The sequence below is a fragment of the Gossypium arboreum genome, chromosome 10 (assembly GCF_025698485.1).
Source record: "Gossypium arboreum isolate Shixiya-1 chromosome 10, ASM2569848v2, whole genome shotgun sequence".
NCBI lineage: Eukaryota > Viridiplantae > Streptophyta > Magnoliopsida > Malvales > Malvaceae > Gossypium > Gossypium arboreum.
This window is the reverse complement of record NC_069079.1, coordinates 130,593,403-130,610,690: the sequence shown is the minus strand read 5'-3', so window position 1 is coordinate 130,610,690 and position 17,288 is coordinate 130,593,403. Positions and strand designations below refer to the sequence as shown.

Sequence of the window (17,288 nt, the reverse complement as noted above, 5' to 3'; positions counted from 1 at the left end):
ATTGAAGCCCAAAAGCATCCCTAGAGTAATTTGTTGCTGATGTCGCGACACACTAGTATGTGGGTGTCGTGACATCGACTTTGACAAGACCAAAATTCTGAAGGAAATTTTGCAATCCAACAAGGCTTAAGTTAGATTTTAAGTGAGGGCACAATTGTCTTCGTTAGATTTTTCCTTTCTTTTTAGAATCAATTTTATTTTTTGTTGTTTTAATCATTTTTTCTTGTTAAAGACTTTTGTAAATGGAGATGAATTAAACTTTTGGATGTCATTGATTTCACATCTAAATGAATATTTCTTTTTCTTACCTTTAAATTGTGCATATCAACTGTTCAATGAAATGTTTATTTGGATGTTAAGCTTTTTTATGTGCTGATATTGCTTGTTGGTTAATTGATGAATCGATTGTTAAATTAAGTTAATGTCTATGCTTAATTGTTTGGTTGTTCTTTTATATCGAAATGTTTCATATGTTAGAATTGATGTCTCTAGTGAAAAATCTAGAGAAACAAGGTCGAAAGGAAAATTTATCACTAGATAGTTCGATATAATTGTGTTGAATAGTGAGACCGAGAGGAGATCTACATGCCTAGGTGAGATCTAGAGGAAATTTCTAGCTAAGGGTGACAAATAATATAATCGATATATGTTTATTAGCTTAGTTAGTGATTAACGAATCAATTGTACCTATCATTTTAATCATTTACATTGTCTAAAACAATATATAGGAAAAAATTAGTTTAATTGATAATTTAAATTTAGTTTATAAACAATTTATATTTGAATTTGCACTAATAATTTCTAACTCAATATACTAGTAATTACTTAACTTGTAATAACTTGATAAATGCATTTACCAATTTAGCAATTCATTGGGTTTAATCTTAAAATACTCGGAGTGTTTTATTGTAACACTTATAAATATTACAACTGATCAGTTACACTTGTAGTAAAAATCGTTTTTAGTTACTTATATTTTATGCTAATTCTTTACTTGGTGTACGTATGTCATGACGCGGTGAAGTTGTTAGCACCATTGTCGAAGATTATAACAGTGTAAATGTATTGTTAAATTAGTTGTTTCCGAAGAACAATATTAGTCGAAAGACGATGGGAGTAGATAATACTTTACTTTTCATGTTTTTGTTATTTTATTTGTTTAACTTGTGGAAGAATTTATTTAATTATGTTAAATAATAATGATTATAGGCAGGTAATTAGTAAACCAATACGGATATGACGAAAATTCGAGTTCAATGAGTGGAGATTTGACAAGGGATTGGAGGTATAAATGTATAATAGCAATTTTGAAAGGCAAGAGCATTCACAATGTGTCCACCACCAACTATATGATATTTTCTTCAAAACATTGGAAATGGAGAAAAAGAACTACAAGAGTTTCCCCCTTCGTTCTTGTAACCAAGGAGGAGGGTTTCAAGTATACGAGAAAGATGGTAGTGAATGGAAGCCACAGCACTACATTAAATTATATAAGGAGATATATGACACCTTTTAAATCAGTCCAAATTCAATCCTATCTGTCAACCCTTTAACGAGACCTAAAAATCACATATTTTGAAATACCTAGCCATGTTGCAGCTTATTGTTTGAAGACCGAAAAATTGGTCAGAGTATTCTACAAGGATGATATCGAAGGAGAGACTAAGCACGTCAATGTATATCCCTTCGATTTCAGAAAAGTTGATTTGCATGAGCTGTCCATCCATGCAGAAATCATCAAATCGGTAACTGAGTTTTGTAATTGGTATCTTTTATTATGCAAAGAAGCATATAAAATGCTACCAAAGAAACTCAAACTTTCACTATCCTATAGTACTCCACTCATTACATAAATGGATAAATGGAGCATGACAAATTTTGTTCCTGGTAGACTCTGCTTTTTTATTCTGCTGTTTGGGGGTTTAGGGTCTGTGAGCCTGAGGTGGGGTGTGGGCTGCCCTTGTTTATTTTTATCTCTGGCTAGTGTTCCTTTATGCCCTCGCTTGTCCTTTTATGTTTCTATTGTAAAAAGTTTGTCAAAATGCAAAGCCTAGAGGGGCTAGATGCCTGTGAATGTGATGCGACGTCGTGATCCAAATTTGCTGATTCAGAAGTTAACATTCGCAATTTATACATTTTTAAGCTGCAATTTAATGAACAAAAAATTACTATTTACAAATTCTGCAATTTACTTTAAAAGAGAAGTATCTTTGATTTCCTATCATTTTGCAATTTACTTCTCTCATTTTCAGTCTCACATGGAACTATCAGATCACAAAAATTCCACAAATTTCCTTTTATCTTGGACCGTGTGCATTATTGCCTTGAGGAGCATTGAGTTCCATTGTTGTCGCCTAAATTTTTTGTATTTTATTTTAATATCTAATTTTGTTTAGGGTATCAATTTGGTATTTATTCTTTATTAGTTAAATTTGCCTTTCAACTTTTTTTAAATATTTGAATTTTATCTTTAATTTTTTAAAATTAATCAAATTGTTCTCGTGATATCAAACGTTATTTCTGTAGTATATTGGAAGAAATCTTTGTCGAGCTCGATTTTTTAGAGTTATGATGAAAGAGATGTCAGAGAAGTCCTATTGGTTGGATTGTAACTATTAACATCAGTCTCGAAGTTCAATTGTTTAATCCATTGTCAAGAGCTACTCTTTCCCTTCTTTCACTTGATTCACTAGCTTTCACCTACTCAGTAAATTGTTCACTAGAAGAAGTGTGTAAGTTCTGTATAAGCAAACTAATATCATGTTCAAGTCTTGATGAGTCCGACACTGATTGTATAGTTGTAGCGATTTATTCGCTTTATAACTCCTTTTAACTTTTGCGAAACCTGGGGATAAAGCATGGACTCCGAATCCGAATCTTGGTCTAGTAGTTGATGCCATTTATTTCAATGGAAAATTGTATGTTTCGATGTAAATTTTGTCTCACCGATTTCATGTAATGCCTCTGAGAGGAAATATCTTTTTTATTTGGTTGGAAATCTTTGTGTGGCGTCTCACAATATTGTAATTAAACCATCAGAACTAATGGTGGTTGAATTTATGATTTTCAAACTAAACATGATCACAAGTGGGAGAAGATTCTTTCATTGGGTGATAGCTCCTTGTTCTTGGGATATAGGCAAAGGCTCTTCTTCTACAGCCATAAGACCGAACATATTGATACAGCCTCGAGAAAGGAATCTTCTACCTCGGGGTTGACAGGTTTTGGCTTCTTTGACTGGCAGTGGGGGCTTTATGCCTAGACATCTTTACTATTCAATGAGAACATAGTGTATTCAATTTATGACACCCTTGGCAAAAGGATTTCCAAAGGTACATATCTACAAATCACCTATTGTCAGATATAACACTAACAAGTACCTACAACTGATCAATAAAAAATAGTATAAAAGATGGGATAAGAAAATTAATCATTTTGGATTATAATAATCATATGACATGATATCAAATTATCGCGAACAACCCTCTTTAAGCACAAGATGGAATGGTTACAAGCACTAAGGTATGGTGGAGTTTTGCTACTTTCAACATAGCTAGATGCCTGCAACTTTTTACAAGCTAGGACCATATGAAAATCACGGCAAAGCCAATTGAATATCCAAAATATGACAAAGTAACACTTACAAGAATCTCGAAGCCATGTGGTTATAAGAAGTATGCGTCGGAATCTCAAAGTTACCACTTCAAGCTACAAAGATGACGAAGATCACTAGAAAAAAGATGATAGCAGCAAATATCTTGATTAAAAGCCATCTATTTGATGATATTTGGTTAAGATGCCTCAATAAAGCACTACGAGCACCTTCGACATTAGCTAATGATTGATCCATATCTTCATCAATCCTGCTCACAAGTCATATCGATTAGGCAGATTCTTGAACGACTAAAAATGCATATCAAGCTAATGATATGCTAAGAGAAATGATGTAGTAACTGCCATTTCTAAACCTTAAGGAAATAAGCAAATAAATATGAGTAAAAGGAGCAGAGACCTGATAGCTAGTTCTCCTTGATGTGCAACCATTGTAGCTAGATGTGTAAAGATCCCACTAAGTTCTGAAATTGTAGATTCCACATTTTGAAGTGCAACTGCTCTACCTTGAGAGTATTCCTCTTGCCTGGGAACTACCTGTTGCAACATAGACATTTCCATGTGGTTTGAAGGCGTGCCATCCACAGCTGGCCTTCGTCTACAAGTTTCGTAGAGGAAAATATAACAAATAGGGAAAACACAAAGCCATAATCAATTCCATAGAAATAAAATAAAATAAAAGTTAAAAAAGGGAGCATGGGTTCGATCTGAATGCGTGGTAAAGGATAAGTACCAAGACGTCTAAATTTCATAAGATGACATAAAGATGTTGCTGCAACTAGTTCAGTATTATGACCAATAACTAGAACACTTGATTTATGGGAAAAAAATATATATAAACTCCGGACTTCAATCAAATATAACAAATACACACACCTCAGTTGGCTTCCAGCTTGAACTCCATTTTGTGGCGGTCTGGTTAAAAACAAAATACATACATTAGTCAAACAACAAGAGTAGTAGCTATCATTTAGCACTGGCAAAAACTGGCACATCAGCAAACTTAAATGTCTAACGAAATATAATATTCAATGTTATCGAGTAAATTGTAGTGCACTGTGCCGAATGAAAAGATTCTTTTAGATTCAGAAATAATGGCTGGAAAACGACTTGATCCAGCCACCTATACATGAAGACAGGGTAAAAGCTACCGTAGTAGTTTCTTATTCCAATGTTCATTTATATATCCTAAATGCAGCACCAAGAAATGAGAGTACCTACCCTAACAGTGGTGAACTCGTGGGGACCTTTGAAGAACTAGACCAAGGAGGTGGCTCAGTTACGGATTTCGTTTGATGTTGAAACGGGTTCTCTCTTATTGTACTTTTAGAAAATAACTGTTTCCTATTTTCATGAGCTTTAATATTCTGCATAACCACAAGTAATGCTTCATTAGTTCCTACTCTCATTAGACAAACTACAATTCTAGGATAGTCAAGATAATAAAGAAACCTCAGTTCTTGCAGTCAACACATCTTGAAAATGCTTTGTAGCACCCATTAACTTGTTCTTCAAGTCATCACAAACAGTGGTCGAATGAACAATTCGATCCTCGGAGTAATTGCCATCGGCAATCTCCATGTTTTGAAGTGTTTGTAAATCAGAAAGTGCCATATTCAAGGTGGTAATATCAGTTTTTATCAACGCAGTCAGTTCTTGTATTTCAACAACCGGATCATCGAACATTGATGACCTTTTCGCCACTGCAACAATTACATTAAAAACAATAAAAAAATTCACAACATTTCAAAATCCCAATTGAAAACTAGCTACTAATCTGATCCTTAGGATTTATACCTATAGCACATAAATTAATCAACTTTTTTTTAATCTTAAGAGCTAAAATCTGGATTACTATATTTTTGAATTGGATCGAATAACAAGCAAAACTTTTTAAAAAAATTAAGCTAAGAAAACAATTAAAAGAAATGGCTTACATTTAGCAAGTCGACCAATCTTTTGAGAGGTTTCATGGATACCCGACCCGATTAAAGAAGCCTTTTTATTGAACTCAGATCTGGAGGATAGAGACGGCAGTGATTTAGAAACGTGGTCGTCTTGGAGATGATTATTATTATGATTGACGATTGAGATCCCTCCGCCGAGCTTTTGAAGCGTTTGGGATAGTGATCGGAACTCGGCGGTCCGATCTCTGTACGGGGAAGCCATGGGCGGAGGGAAACGGCGCCGTTTAAGTCGGCCGGAGAAAGGGAGATTTGGTTGGCGGCTGCCGGTGAAAGGACTTATATTAAGGAATTGGAGAGAAACGGTTACCTGAGAAAAAATCAGAACAAAATTCATTTGGGTGGTTTCTTCTTTTGTTAGCGTGGTCCAATGAGATGTTTCCATGTCAGCTTCATGAATCTGCCCGCCATCTTACAATATTTGGTTAAATTTAGGTTTTAATCCCTCTATTATGCCCAACTTTAATATTTAATCTCTATACTTTAAGAAATTTAATTTTTAGTTCTATGATGTCATTCCGAAAGTTAAAGAAAAATAATACTCATTCTAATTCACGGCATTAACTATCCAGTCTAACTAATGATAATATAAAACAATAGGTAGTTTTCGATAGTTTTAGTTAAGGTTTTCATAATTAAATAGTTAATCAAATCAGTTAAGTCACCGATTCATCGATCTGTCTAGTTTGATTAGATAAAATATTAAAAAATTTATAAAAAATAAAAATATTAAAATATTTTAAATTCGGATCAATCGGTTTATCCGCATGGTTCAACCATATTGGCCAAATTCAATCGATTTGTATCAATTTCCGGGTCAACGGTTCAATGCCCTTCTCTAGATTGACACCCTAACTAATTCGTGATCTAATCCAGTTCAAACAACCTTGATTTAGTGCGATCTTCCAATGTTAACATGGTCTGGTGTGATGATGCCATGTTAGCTCGATGAATATGACTTGTCGTCTAACATTTTATATCAAATTATTATAATTTAAATTAAGCTTTAATTTTATAATTTAATTTGTATCATTTGGTTCCTCGATATTTATAATGGTATTAGTTAACTTAAATAGTTAATAACAGGGATGTAAATAGCGGTCGAGTAGTGAAATAGCGGCTGCTATATAGCAGTAGCGGCGCCTTCCGAAACCACTACTGTTGAAAATAGCTTTGTGAAGCAGAGTCACACCAATAGCGATAGATCGCAGTCGCAATTTAACGGGTAACGGCCAATTGAGGCAATAACGGGCTGCTATTCTCGTTATTTTACAATAAGTGTTAGAAAACTTTAAAAATCATTAAAAGTGACTTTTTATAATTATAATTATAATTATAATTATTATGTTTTACAATAAGTTGTGCGATTTTTAAAAAAATTTACACCGCGATACCCGCAATGACTGCAATCGAATCCGTTATGTCCGCAACCGCAATAAACGCAGCGCAACCGAAAATATGGCCGTAACTGCAATTTAAATCCCTGGTAAATACACTAAATTATTTCAATCAAAATTTTTACATAATTTTTTTTTTATTTTCTAACTCATCATGCATGCATGACTTTTTCTAAAAAAAGATGTTTATTAAATAAATAAATGTCAATATTTTAATTAAAATAGTTAAGGAAGTTAACAACTTGGGCTAATTATGTCAATATTCTAGAAAAGTGTTTTGTAAATAAAAAGATGCCAATATGGTTCGATGGACTTAATATAGTGGAAGTAGAATCATGGGGAGCATATAACGGTAAAAGTGTAAGTGAGGTATTAGTGCTCACAAGATATTAAAGTTTGACTCGAAAGAAATTCAAACTCTGTTCCGTAATTATTGAGCTGAGCTCGAGTTTGAATAGCTCTTGTTATCGATCGAGCTGAGTATGAGCTTAGTAATACTTATCTCGAATAGCTCATAAGCCTCAATATATATTATTAACCTAAGCTTAATTATCAAGTTGAGTTCGAACTTTAGTTCGAGATCGAGTATAAAAATTAATAAACGAACTTAATCGAGCTCGAGCTCAAAAACAAATGTTCGATTGAGCTCACTTGAATTGAGTATCAAATTCTAAATTTCGAGCTGAAACTTGACAGTTTTTAGACTCGGCTTGACTCAATTGCATCCCTAATGAAAACGGTCAAGGACTAACATTGTGTAGGTTGGTTGCAGCTTTAATTTTTGGATGGGTTTCCACAAAAAACTATATATATTAGAGGGACTAAAACCAAATTTACTAACATGTCATTTTCCTATTTTACTCCAAACGCTAAAAACCAAGCCCAAGCCCATATAACAAAAAGTCCCCAAAACCCGAACCAAATCCAACAATTAAAAATACCCGGAACTAATCTCAACCGTTCGATCCAATCACAACCCCCAAAACCCTAATTCCCCTTTCATTTCCCGTCCTACTATATAAACCAACTGTAACCCTAATCTCCATTCTTTACTAACATCAAAATCAGAGGTTAAAGAGACGGCGCCAATCAGCTGTCCGCCTTGACCGACCGTCCGGCATCGTCTTGGCCCTCGATTTTGCCCTTTTGTAAACCTTTTTTTCACCAATTCCCGAAATGGCAGTGAAACCCTCCAAGGCCGAAAAGAAAATCGCGTACGACGCGAAACTGTGCCAGCTCTTAGATGAGTACACGCAGATCTTGATCGCCGCAGCCGACAATGTTGGCTCGAACCAGCTCCAGAACATTCGGAAAGGTCTCCGAGGCGACTCAGTTGTTTTAATGGGTAAGAACACTATGATGAAAAGGTCTGTTAGGATGCATGCTGAGAAGACTGGGAACCAAGCTTTCCTTAACCTTATCCCTTTGCTTCAGGTACTTCAAAAGTTTCAATCTTTTTGTATATAAATTTTGGGTTTTTTAGTGTTTAATGAATGAATTGAAGTAACCCCTTTTTTGGTTGTTTTTGAATCAGGGAAATGTGGGTTTGATCTTTACTAAGGGTGATTTGAAGGAAGTCAGTGAGGAAGTTGCTAAATACAAGGTATATTACTTTTACGTTAATCTTTTATTCATTAATGGAAGTTTGGATATTTGATATTAGGATTGTTTTGGCAATTCTTTTAGGGTCTATATACTTGGTGGAAATTTGGAATACTTGATTTTGTTATATCTGTAGAACATTTAGTCATAGGAGGCTAAAGTTATTGTTATGTAATTTATAATTTAGTATGGTTAGCTAAATGAATGGTTTAGGATTTATAGTTTTTCTCATTGATAAAAATCAATTTTTTGGAATTTTTAAGATTGAATTTAAGCTCATATTATGCTATTTGGTAAAAGTATCATGGTGACTCTGCACTAGGAGTTGCATTGCATTTTGCCTTCTTTATTCAAAACATAGCTAAATTAGTACATGTACTTTAGATCAAAGAGTAAACTGATTTTTTTGTTAAATTTTTCATCCATTTTTACTGTAAGAAATTTGGCATGGTTGAGGGATTAACCAGACAAGTATTCATGATGTGCTACTTGGACCATGTGTTGATGATGTTGACGTGCATGGATCAGTTTCAAAAGGGATAAATAGATGAAATGAAATTTTTAAGAGGGCTCTTTTGCTTTTTGATTTAATGTATAAGGACTAATTTGCCTATTTTTTTATTAGAAGGGGCAAAATGCAATCTGACTTCTAGTAAATGAGCTTTCATGCTACTTTTATCAATGGAAGCTCATATTATGCTATTTGGCCCGCTGTTATTTTGAATTTATAAGTTGATTCATTAGTGTACTTGTTTATGCTTGAATTAACCAACAGATAAAGTCTCCATTCTCATTGTTGAGTTGTATTCTGTGTGTTTTCACAGTTATAAACTTTGCAATTGTGATTTTTGATGTTTGATGTTGTGAAGTTCAATTTTACTTGATCTAGTAGTTGTTTCTTGCTGTCACTTTTGTGTGTTTGTTCTAATATCATATTATTTTATGAACAGGTTGGAGCTCCTGCTCGTGTTGGTCTGGTTGCACCTATTGATGTGGTTGTTCCACCCGGCAACACTGGTCTTGACCCATCACAGACCTCTTTCTTCCAGGTACTGGCTATATCCTGGTAGTGTTTTGCTTGTTATGTCTGTTCTTCATGATTGCTTAATTCTTATTATCAATTTTTGATTACGTTGTAGGTGCTCAATATTCCCACCAAGATTAACAAAGGTACTGTTGAAATTATCACTCCCGTTGAGCTTATCAAGAAGGGTGACAAGGTTGGTTCTTCTGAGGCTGCACTTCTTGCCAAGCTCGGAATTAGGCCATTCTCATACGGTCTTGTTGTCTTGTCTGTTTATGACAATGGGTCAGTCTTTAGCCCTGAGGTGCTTGACCTTACTGAGGATGACCTGATTGAGAAATTCGCTAGTGGTGTCTCCATGGTTACGGCATTGTCTCTCGCCATCTCGTACCCAACCCTGGCTGCTGCACCACACATGTTCATCAATGGCTACAAGAATGTATTGGCCGTTGCTGTTGCAACTGAGTATTCCTTCCCCCAGGCTGATAAAGTGAAGGAGTACTTGGCGGTATGGAATTCACCCTTTATCTCGTCTTATACTTTTGGAATTCCATAATGTTGTTATCTAAATTAAGTTCTGCATAAATCCAGGATCCAAGTAAGTTTGCTGTTGCCGCTGCCCCTGTTGCTGGTGGTGGTGGTGCTGCTGCTCCTGCTGCTGCCCCTGCCGAGGAGGAAAAGAAACCTGAACCTGAAGAAGAGTCTGATGACGATATGGGATTCAGTCTCTTCGACTAAGGTTATTTGTATTAAAGCATAAACATATAGGATTATTGACAGTTTACATTATCTGCTTTATTGTTTCTCGTAGTTCTCGTTGATGTACTTTGATTGCTCTAAGTTTTGGATGATTTATGAAGTCTTAAATTAGTCTTTTTGCCAGTTCTATCTACATCTCAGGTTCCATTTTGTTAAAGTGTTTCCTACATAATATGTTATAGATCTGTCAACTGCGTGGATTGCTTTGGATTTGGGTTATATTGTTAGTTTTAGTTTTTGTCAGATAGGGTTTAGGATGGTAAAGTTTTTTTTATTTTTTATGATCAAATATTATTGTGTCAGGTTTGAGTTATAGGATTATGGTGGGTTTTTGTGTTCTAAAATTTGTATATATAATGAAGGGTTAATGTTAGATTAAATAATGTCAACCAATATCATGTAATTTTATTTTATTTTTGGTGGAAAACCTAGAAAACTAAATAAACATACCAAAACCTATATCCATCGGCTTATCCTTTAGACGATCCAACTCCTAAGATTTGCTTAGACTCTTCATTTGAATCTTTAGATGGATCCAACTTCTAAGATTTGCTTAGACTCTTTATTTGAATCTTTATACGGATCCAACGCAAGAATAGTAATATATTGTCTTGTTTAACAAACTGATATTTTAATGATCTTTGTTAAATTCCATGATAAACTTTGAAAGACAAATAAATTCTTATTCTTCTATATACGGCATGCTATCAACCCAAAAAAGCCAAATAAGAAGTGTTTTGGTCGATCCCTCTTTGTACTAATTCTAAATTGATGAGCAACCACTGTTTGCAAATTAAAAAAAAAAATTCAAGTAACAAATTAATAGTGGGAACTATAATCTTGAAGCATAAAAAAAAATTCATTTCAAGTACCTAGGAGTATTGAAGACAATTTAAATTATTAAAATGGGATAAAAATTCAGAAATTAAATTCAATGTTAGAAATCAAATTTTGACAACTTAAGTGTTTATCATTAGCAATTCAATTTTGATTTAATTCAAATTTAAATATTAATTTGTTCGTTTTGAATAACCCGAAAAATTAAATTGATATGTTACTTTGACTTTTAACTTTTTTATATTTTATCAAAATAGAATACTAATTTTTCTAATGATACTATTAATTCTTTTTAGATATAATTATGCTAAAGCAAATATTACATTAATTTTATTATCATATATTTTAAACTTAAATTATATAAAAGGTATTTTAGTAAATATCTTAAGGCGAAATGGGTTTTTTTTTTTTCTAATTTTGACCGAGATTTGACTTGACTAGTTGAAGAATTAATACCCGTCTCGACATATCACCGAAACTCCATTTCTAAAAGGTCGATCCTATAAAATCAAGTCGGATTAAAGCCCATCAGGCCCGGGTTATTTTGCCATCCATCCCTAACTTCATGGCATTTGGGCCTTTCGTGACTTACTATAATAATAATTGTAAAGTCTCCATCTATTATTACCCCATAAGTTAAGAAGTTGAAATAACAAAATCTAGGAACAAAGTTGGAACAAGGAAGCAAGCAAGCAAGCAAGGTGACGCAATGTCCTAAATTTTATTTCATTTGGTTCAAAAAAGTCTATGATATGTTGCATTATTGATGCCTTTTTTTGAATTAAGAAGTAGTGACCCCAACAACTCTAATCCTTTATTTTTTGTGGTAATAGATGATGAGTTTTTGTAGTCCTAGGCTACATTTGTTTATCTAATGCATGGGTATGGATTATAAAAAAAAGGAAGTTGATTCAATCAACTCCATCCAATCCAATTTGGTCATAAAAGGTAAATGATTGGAATATGAAATGATTCGAATTTAAAATAATTTAATTTTGAAATGATTCAAACTTAAAGTGAATGATCTTTAACCTGTAATGACTTGATCTAGAATACTCGAGCCTCATACTTGAATGATTTGAATCCAAAATAACTCTAAACTCAAAATGACATGATATTGAAACAATTTAAATTCATAATTGACTCAAACTTAAATGACCTAAACTTGAAATTGACTCGGAAATTTTAAAATGCAAATTGACTTGATCCAAATCCAACTCGACATACTCAATTGGCAGGTTTAATCCAAATCAATCTATAACTTCTTTTTTAGGTTTTAGATTAAGAAATAAACTCTGGGATTGGTTTGTTTTTAATTTTAGAATAGCTTTTAATTTGTTTTTTTATTAGTACAATTACAGGTAAAATCACAAATAATACATGTGAAATAATATATCCAAATAAAATTCACACATGATGGATTTAAACCCAGAAAAAATCTGAGAATAACTCACATATGGTAAAACTCAAACCTAAATGCTCAAAGATTCGGAATCTCAATATTATCAACCCAATTAAAAATCATCTCTCGGATAATATATATATAATCATCCCTTATAAATAATTATAATAAATAGAATTAAGTCCTGAATTTTTATTTTTATTTTTGTATTTATGAAAAGATAATCGAAATATATCATTATAAAGTAATAGAAGCACTTGGTGGAACGTAAGAAGAAGAGATGACTTGAACCACTTGTCCAAGTTGTTAAAATAATCTTTGGCATGAAAGGGGCAATTATTGGCCACAAGGTTCCACATATGAACTCAAAGCTAGACATTGATCTAATCCCAAACCATATTGCCCACCAGCCTAAAACACAATGTTTTTGCTCTAAATACCTACAAATAGATCAAATCCAACTCATTATTATTTAATACATAAATTTAAAAAGTTGGATCATGATCCAAACTCAAATTAATTTTTTTTTAAATTTCTACACATTATTCAAATTCGAATTAGAAATTATGTAAATAATGTTTATTTAGTTTTAACCTCTCGAAAGAACATAAAATTAAGCAACTATAAGAATTAAGAAAATAGTTTTGAGTAAGGATGTAAATGAGAATCTTATGCTGGAAAATTACTTGAGTTCGATTAAAAAAGAGAGTTGAAATTCTATTTATTCATTCTCAAGATAAGCAACCAAAGCTATCGAGTTAGCCAAATTCAAGTATCTTAATATTCAGTTTGAACAATAAATGAGTCCAGTTGAATTTTTTATCATTATTTATAAATGTATTTTTAACATTTAAGAGAGCCAATTTTGAATAATTAAATTAACTTCTAATTAAATTTAAATTTAAATGATACTTTTTTATTAATATATTATTAAACTATCAATCAACGAATTTCAATTCGAGCTCAAGTCATAGTATTAATTTTGATAAGTGGTTTAAGTCCACTGAAATTAAACCTTGATTTGGATATCAAACCGTGATCAAGAACATTGAAAATTAGCATAACCAATAATCAACTTGATTTGGATTAAAATAATTGCTCATTAATATTGATTAGGCTAAAGTTTGGTCCAATTATACTAATAATCTTCTAGGTCTTAATTAGGACACTTGTCCTACAAGTCTAGCTTCCTAATGGCCCAATTTATTTACCAAGTGGCATTGATCCTATGATAATCAACTTACCAATTATTTGTGAGGATGGGCAAAATTTTCAAAGTGGGATCATATCTATTTTCATTTTTTACATAATAGGGTAGTGGTAGTTTGGACTTTGGGCATATGAGAGGTTAGAATTTAAAAACATATTTGACTAATTTTATTTTTTTAAGTATAAGGTGAGTTTGGATAGGCAGTGGGGTACGGTGAGGTGTGCTTTGTTTACTTTTTATCTCATATTATAGTATCTCTACAGTATCTAATTTCATTACCACCGATATTTTTACACTAACCGCAAGTAAACACATTGCCCATATAAACCCACCCTAAGTATAGTACAAATCACAAATATTACATGTTTGATTAATTAGTTTCTTTTAATACCATACTTATTTCTATCTATAATGTGTTTAAACTATCGTCTTCCTGATTATTGTAATAACAACAGTACCAATTGAATTAAGACTCAACTGACTAATCAATTAGAATTAAAATTAACTCAATACAAAGAAAAACAAACTAAAAATCGCAATATATTCGAACATGACCCACATATAATGCGATTTAAACCCAGTATAATTTCTCGAAATCTTTGCCAAATCTATCAAATCCATTAATTAAATTAAACATTGGGTTTTAGTTGATTTCTTTATTGGCGCATAATAATGAAGTTTTAATTCAAGGGTGTAGAAGAATTATGATTAAACCCCAATTAAGCACGTTAATTATTTTGGTTTGATTTTAATCGGTATAACAACACTAATTAAAGTTCAAATTTGTGTTAAGTGCATAACCTATAGAAAGCCTGCTAAAGAGATGGGCTCTTTGCCTAATTCTTCACTAACACTTGGGTCCCATCAATTTAAAATTGTTTAAGATTTTAGAGGCAAATCGCAACAATTTTATCTTCAATGCCTATCCACCAGTAAATCTTAATTTTTAAACAAAATTATCTCATCAATTTGATTTGATTATAAAAAGAATTAAGAATTCAAATTGAAAGTCAAATTCACCTAAATCAGAAATTACCTTAAATTAAAAAAAGACTTTAACCTAAATTGATCAAAACTCAGCGTGGGTTAGATGGGCGATAGGGTGCGGTACGATACGTTTAGCTTATTTTTTGTCTCACGCTACAGTATTTAATCTCACCATCACCGCCGTTTTTACACTAACCACAGGTAAAATGACTTGAATCCGTAATGGATCAGTATGAAAAAATTGAACTTTAAACATTAATAATCGAAACCAAAAATAACTTAAACCCAAACATCCTGAACCTAAAAGGAGAAAACTAAACCCGAAATTGACCTGAACAAAAATAATCCAAAAATTTTAGAATTAAAATTAAAATTAACTCAACCCAAATTTACTCGGAGGAAAACCAACCTGACCTAACCAAAGGGGCATTAAAGTTACAAATGAATTGAGGAAGATCACATTAATTAAATCTCGAATTCTATTTAAATTTTCTCCTAATTAATTTTAAATTTCATGCTTAACCTCATCTTAGGTTACTTCAAGATAAGTATAATTAACATCTAACTTCGGGATGTGTTCAACATTAAGACAAGTCGTTCTTCTTCCCTTTTTTTTTTTAGAATTTTGACTCAAAAGAAACTTCTAGATCTTTTGGTTGTTGAAAGCATCAACAAATCAAACCCCAAAACAATATTAATTATATATATAGTTTGCTTGCTTTTGTTGTTTTTAGACGATTTCCAATGAAAATTTCCTCCTTTTGAAATAAACCCTAATCTAACCTTAATATTCAAATGTTTTTTTTTTAAATTATTATATGTTTTGATCATATCTGTTCTTTTTAATACAATGTCTAGAATTACTTATAGCCTCTCCCTAATCTGTAAATAGGAAGATAATGCGTTTCAGCGCACTCAAACCTATGTCCTCTTTCATTGACAATAAATATGCTAATCTTATTAGTTTCAATTAAATATTAAATTTAAAAATTTGATTTAATTCTATTTTAAGATAAAATTAATAGCATATTAAATTCAAATTTAAAATTGTTCAAACTCAAAATAACTTATATTGAAAATAATTGAAATTTAAAGGATTGAAACTTGATATGTTTTAAACTCGTAATAACATGACCGAAAGTTCCAAACCTCAAAGCCGAATATCTCAAACCCAAAACAATTCAAATTCAAAATAAATCAAATTTAAATCTTAATTAGATTCAAAATTATATAAACTCAAATTAATTCAAACTAAAATTATTCAAAATTTTAAAACTCAAATTAAAATTAAAATTATCAATCCATTAAGGATTCTAATTTATATATTTATATATTTTAAAAAATTAAAAAAGCAGCAAATTAGAAGAAAAGTTTATGGATAATATAATTGATAAGTTTAAACTTAACTTTAACACGACAAAGTTAATTTTGGATAAAGGAGACAGGTTAGCAAGAATGGGAACTAAATCAGACAGAAAATCGATAAAACATGAAACATAAAATTCTCTTATATTATTATAATAATAACAACATTAAATTTAATAAAAATAACAATAAAAGTAAAGCAAAACATTTGAGTTGATAATCATGTTGCTCTTTTAGCCGTTCTGCTTTTAAGTCTTTTTCATCATAATGTTATTTTATTGCAAACCAATTTTCAGATTATTATTATTATTATTTGTAATTTCTTTTTTTTATTAAAGGTGAGAAGATTCAAATTCTTTTCTTTTAAAAAAATGTAATGACGGCTAAGCCAAATCTTTGTGTTTTTTCAGACAATTTTTTTAAAAGTTAATAAATATGAATTTCCATAAATTGGAGCCTTTGCTTAACCTCACAGCAAAGCATCTATAAATAAGTGAATTATAACCCCTCTTTTTTTATTCTTCCTCATCTAAATTTGAATAAGATGAAGGTTTTTAATTTAGAATTCTTTTGATTTAAGTTTAATTATGTATTTCGAATTGAGTATTAGTTTAATTGGTATATATATATATGTATTGTTGTCAATGTAAGAAGATGTGGGTTTGAGTGTGATGAAACGCATTATCCTCTTTATAGGTTGGGAGAGACTACGAGTGATTATAGGTATTGTGTCAAAAAAACATATATAATCGATGCTTATAATTTAACTAATAATCCTTTTCGAGTATTGATTTTTCATTTTGCATGTTTTAACCATTCAAATAAATGAAAAAAATAGTAATTTTGGTCTTTCCAAAAATAAATAATATAATTTAAGTTTTTTTAGAATAAATTTTTTATTTCCGTTTCTCAAAATTTTAATATCTCATCCTTCTGTATAAAGTTTCTATCTTTGATATTGTCCCAACATTTAAATTAAAGGATAGTGTGTGCTTAAATATGTTTATACTCGTATTCTTTTAACCATTAAAATAACAAGAATACTAATTAAATTAAGACGTAAGTACAATAACGTTATTCAGGGGTATATCTAAGGGTGCTGACAGGGGCCCCTAAGATAGAATTTTTT

At 31.6% G+C, this 17,288-nt stretch overlaps 2 protein-coding genes across 2 annotated transcripts; one reads left to right on the top strand and one right to left on the bottom strand.

The window, feature by feature from the left end:
• Positions 1 to 3,469: 3,469 nt before the first annotated feature.
• Positions 3,470 to 5,969, bottom strand: LOC108489260 (syntaxin-31). The gene is made up of 6 exons (XM_017793663.2): positions 5,550 to 5,969; positions 5,065 to 5,315; positions 4,834 to 4,979; positions 4,489 to 4,527; positions 4,013 to 4,210; positions 3,470 to 3,863 (listed from the first exon to the last, which is right to left on the bottom strand). Exons 1-6 carry the CDS (start codon positions 5,959 to 5,961, stop codon positions 3,704 to 3,706), a joined length of 1,206 nt encoding a protein of 401 aa, XP_017649152.2. The 5' UTR covers positions 5,962 to 5,969; the 3' UTR covers positions 3,470 to 3,703.
• Positions 5,970 to 7,996: 2,027 nt separating this feature from the next.
• LOC108489261 (60S acidic ribosomal protein P0) lies at positions 7,997 to 10,481 on the top strand. The gene is made up of 5 exons (XM_017793664.2): positions 7,997 to 8,407; positions 8,508 to 8,576; positions 9,526 to 9,624; positions 9,715 to 10,107; positions 10,191 to 10,481. Exons 1-5 carry the CDS (start codon positions 8,150 to 8,152, stop codon positions 10,335 to 10,337), a joined length of 966 nt encoding a protein of 321 aa, XP_017649153.1. The 5' UTR covers positions 7,997 to 8,149; the 3' UTR covers positions 10,338 to 10,481.
• Positions 10,482 to 17,288: the final 6,807 nt, after the last annotated feature.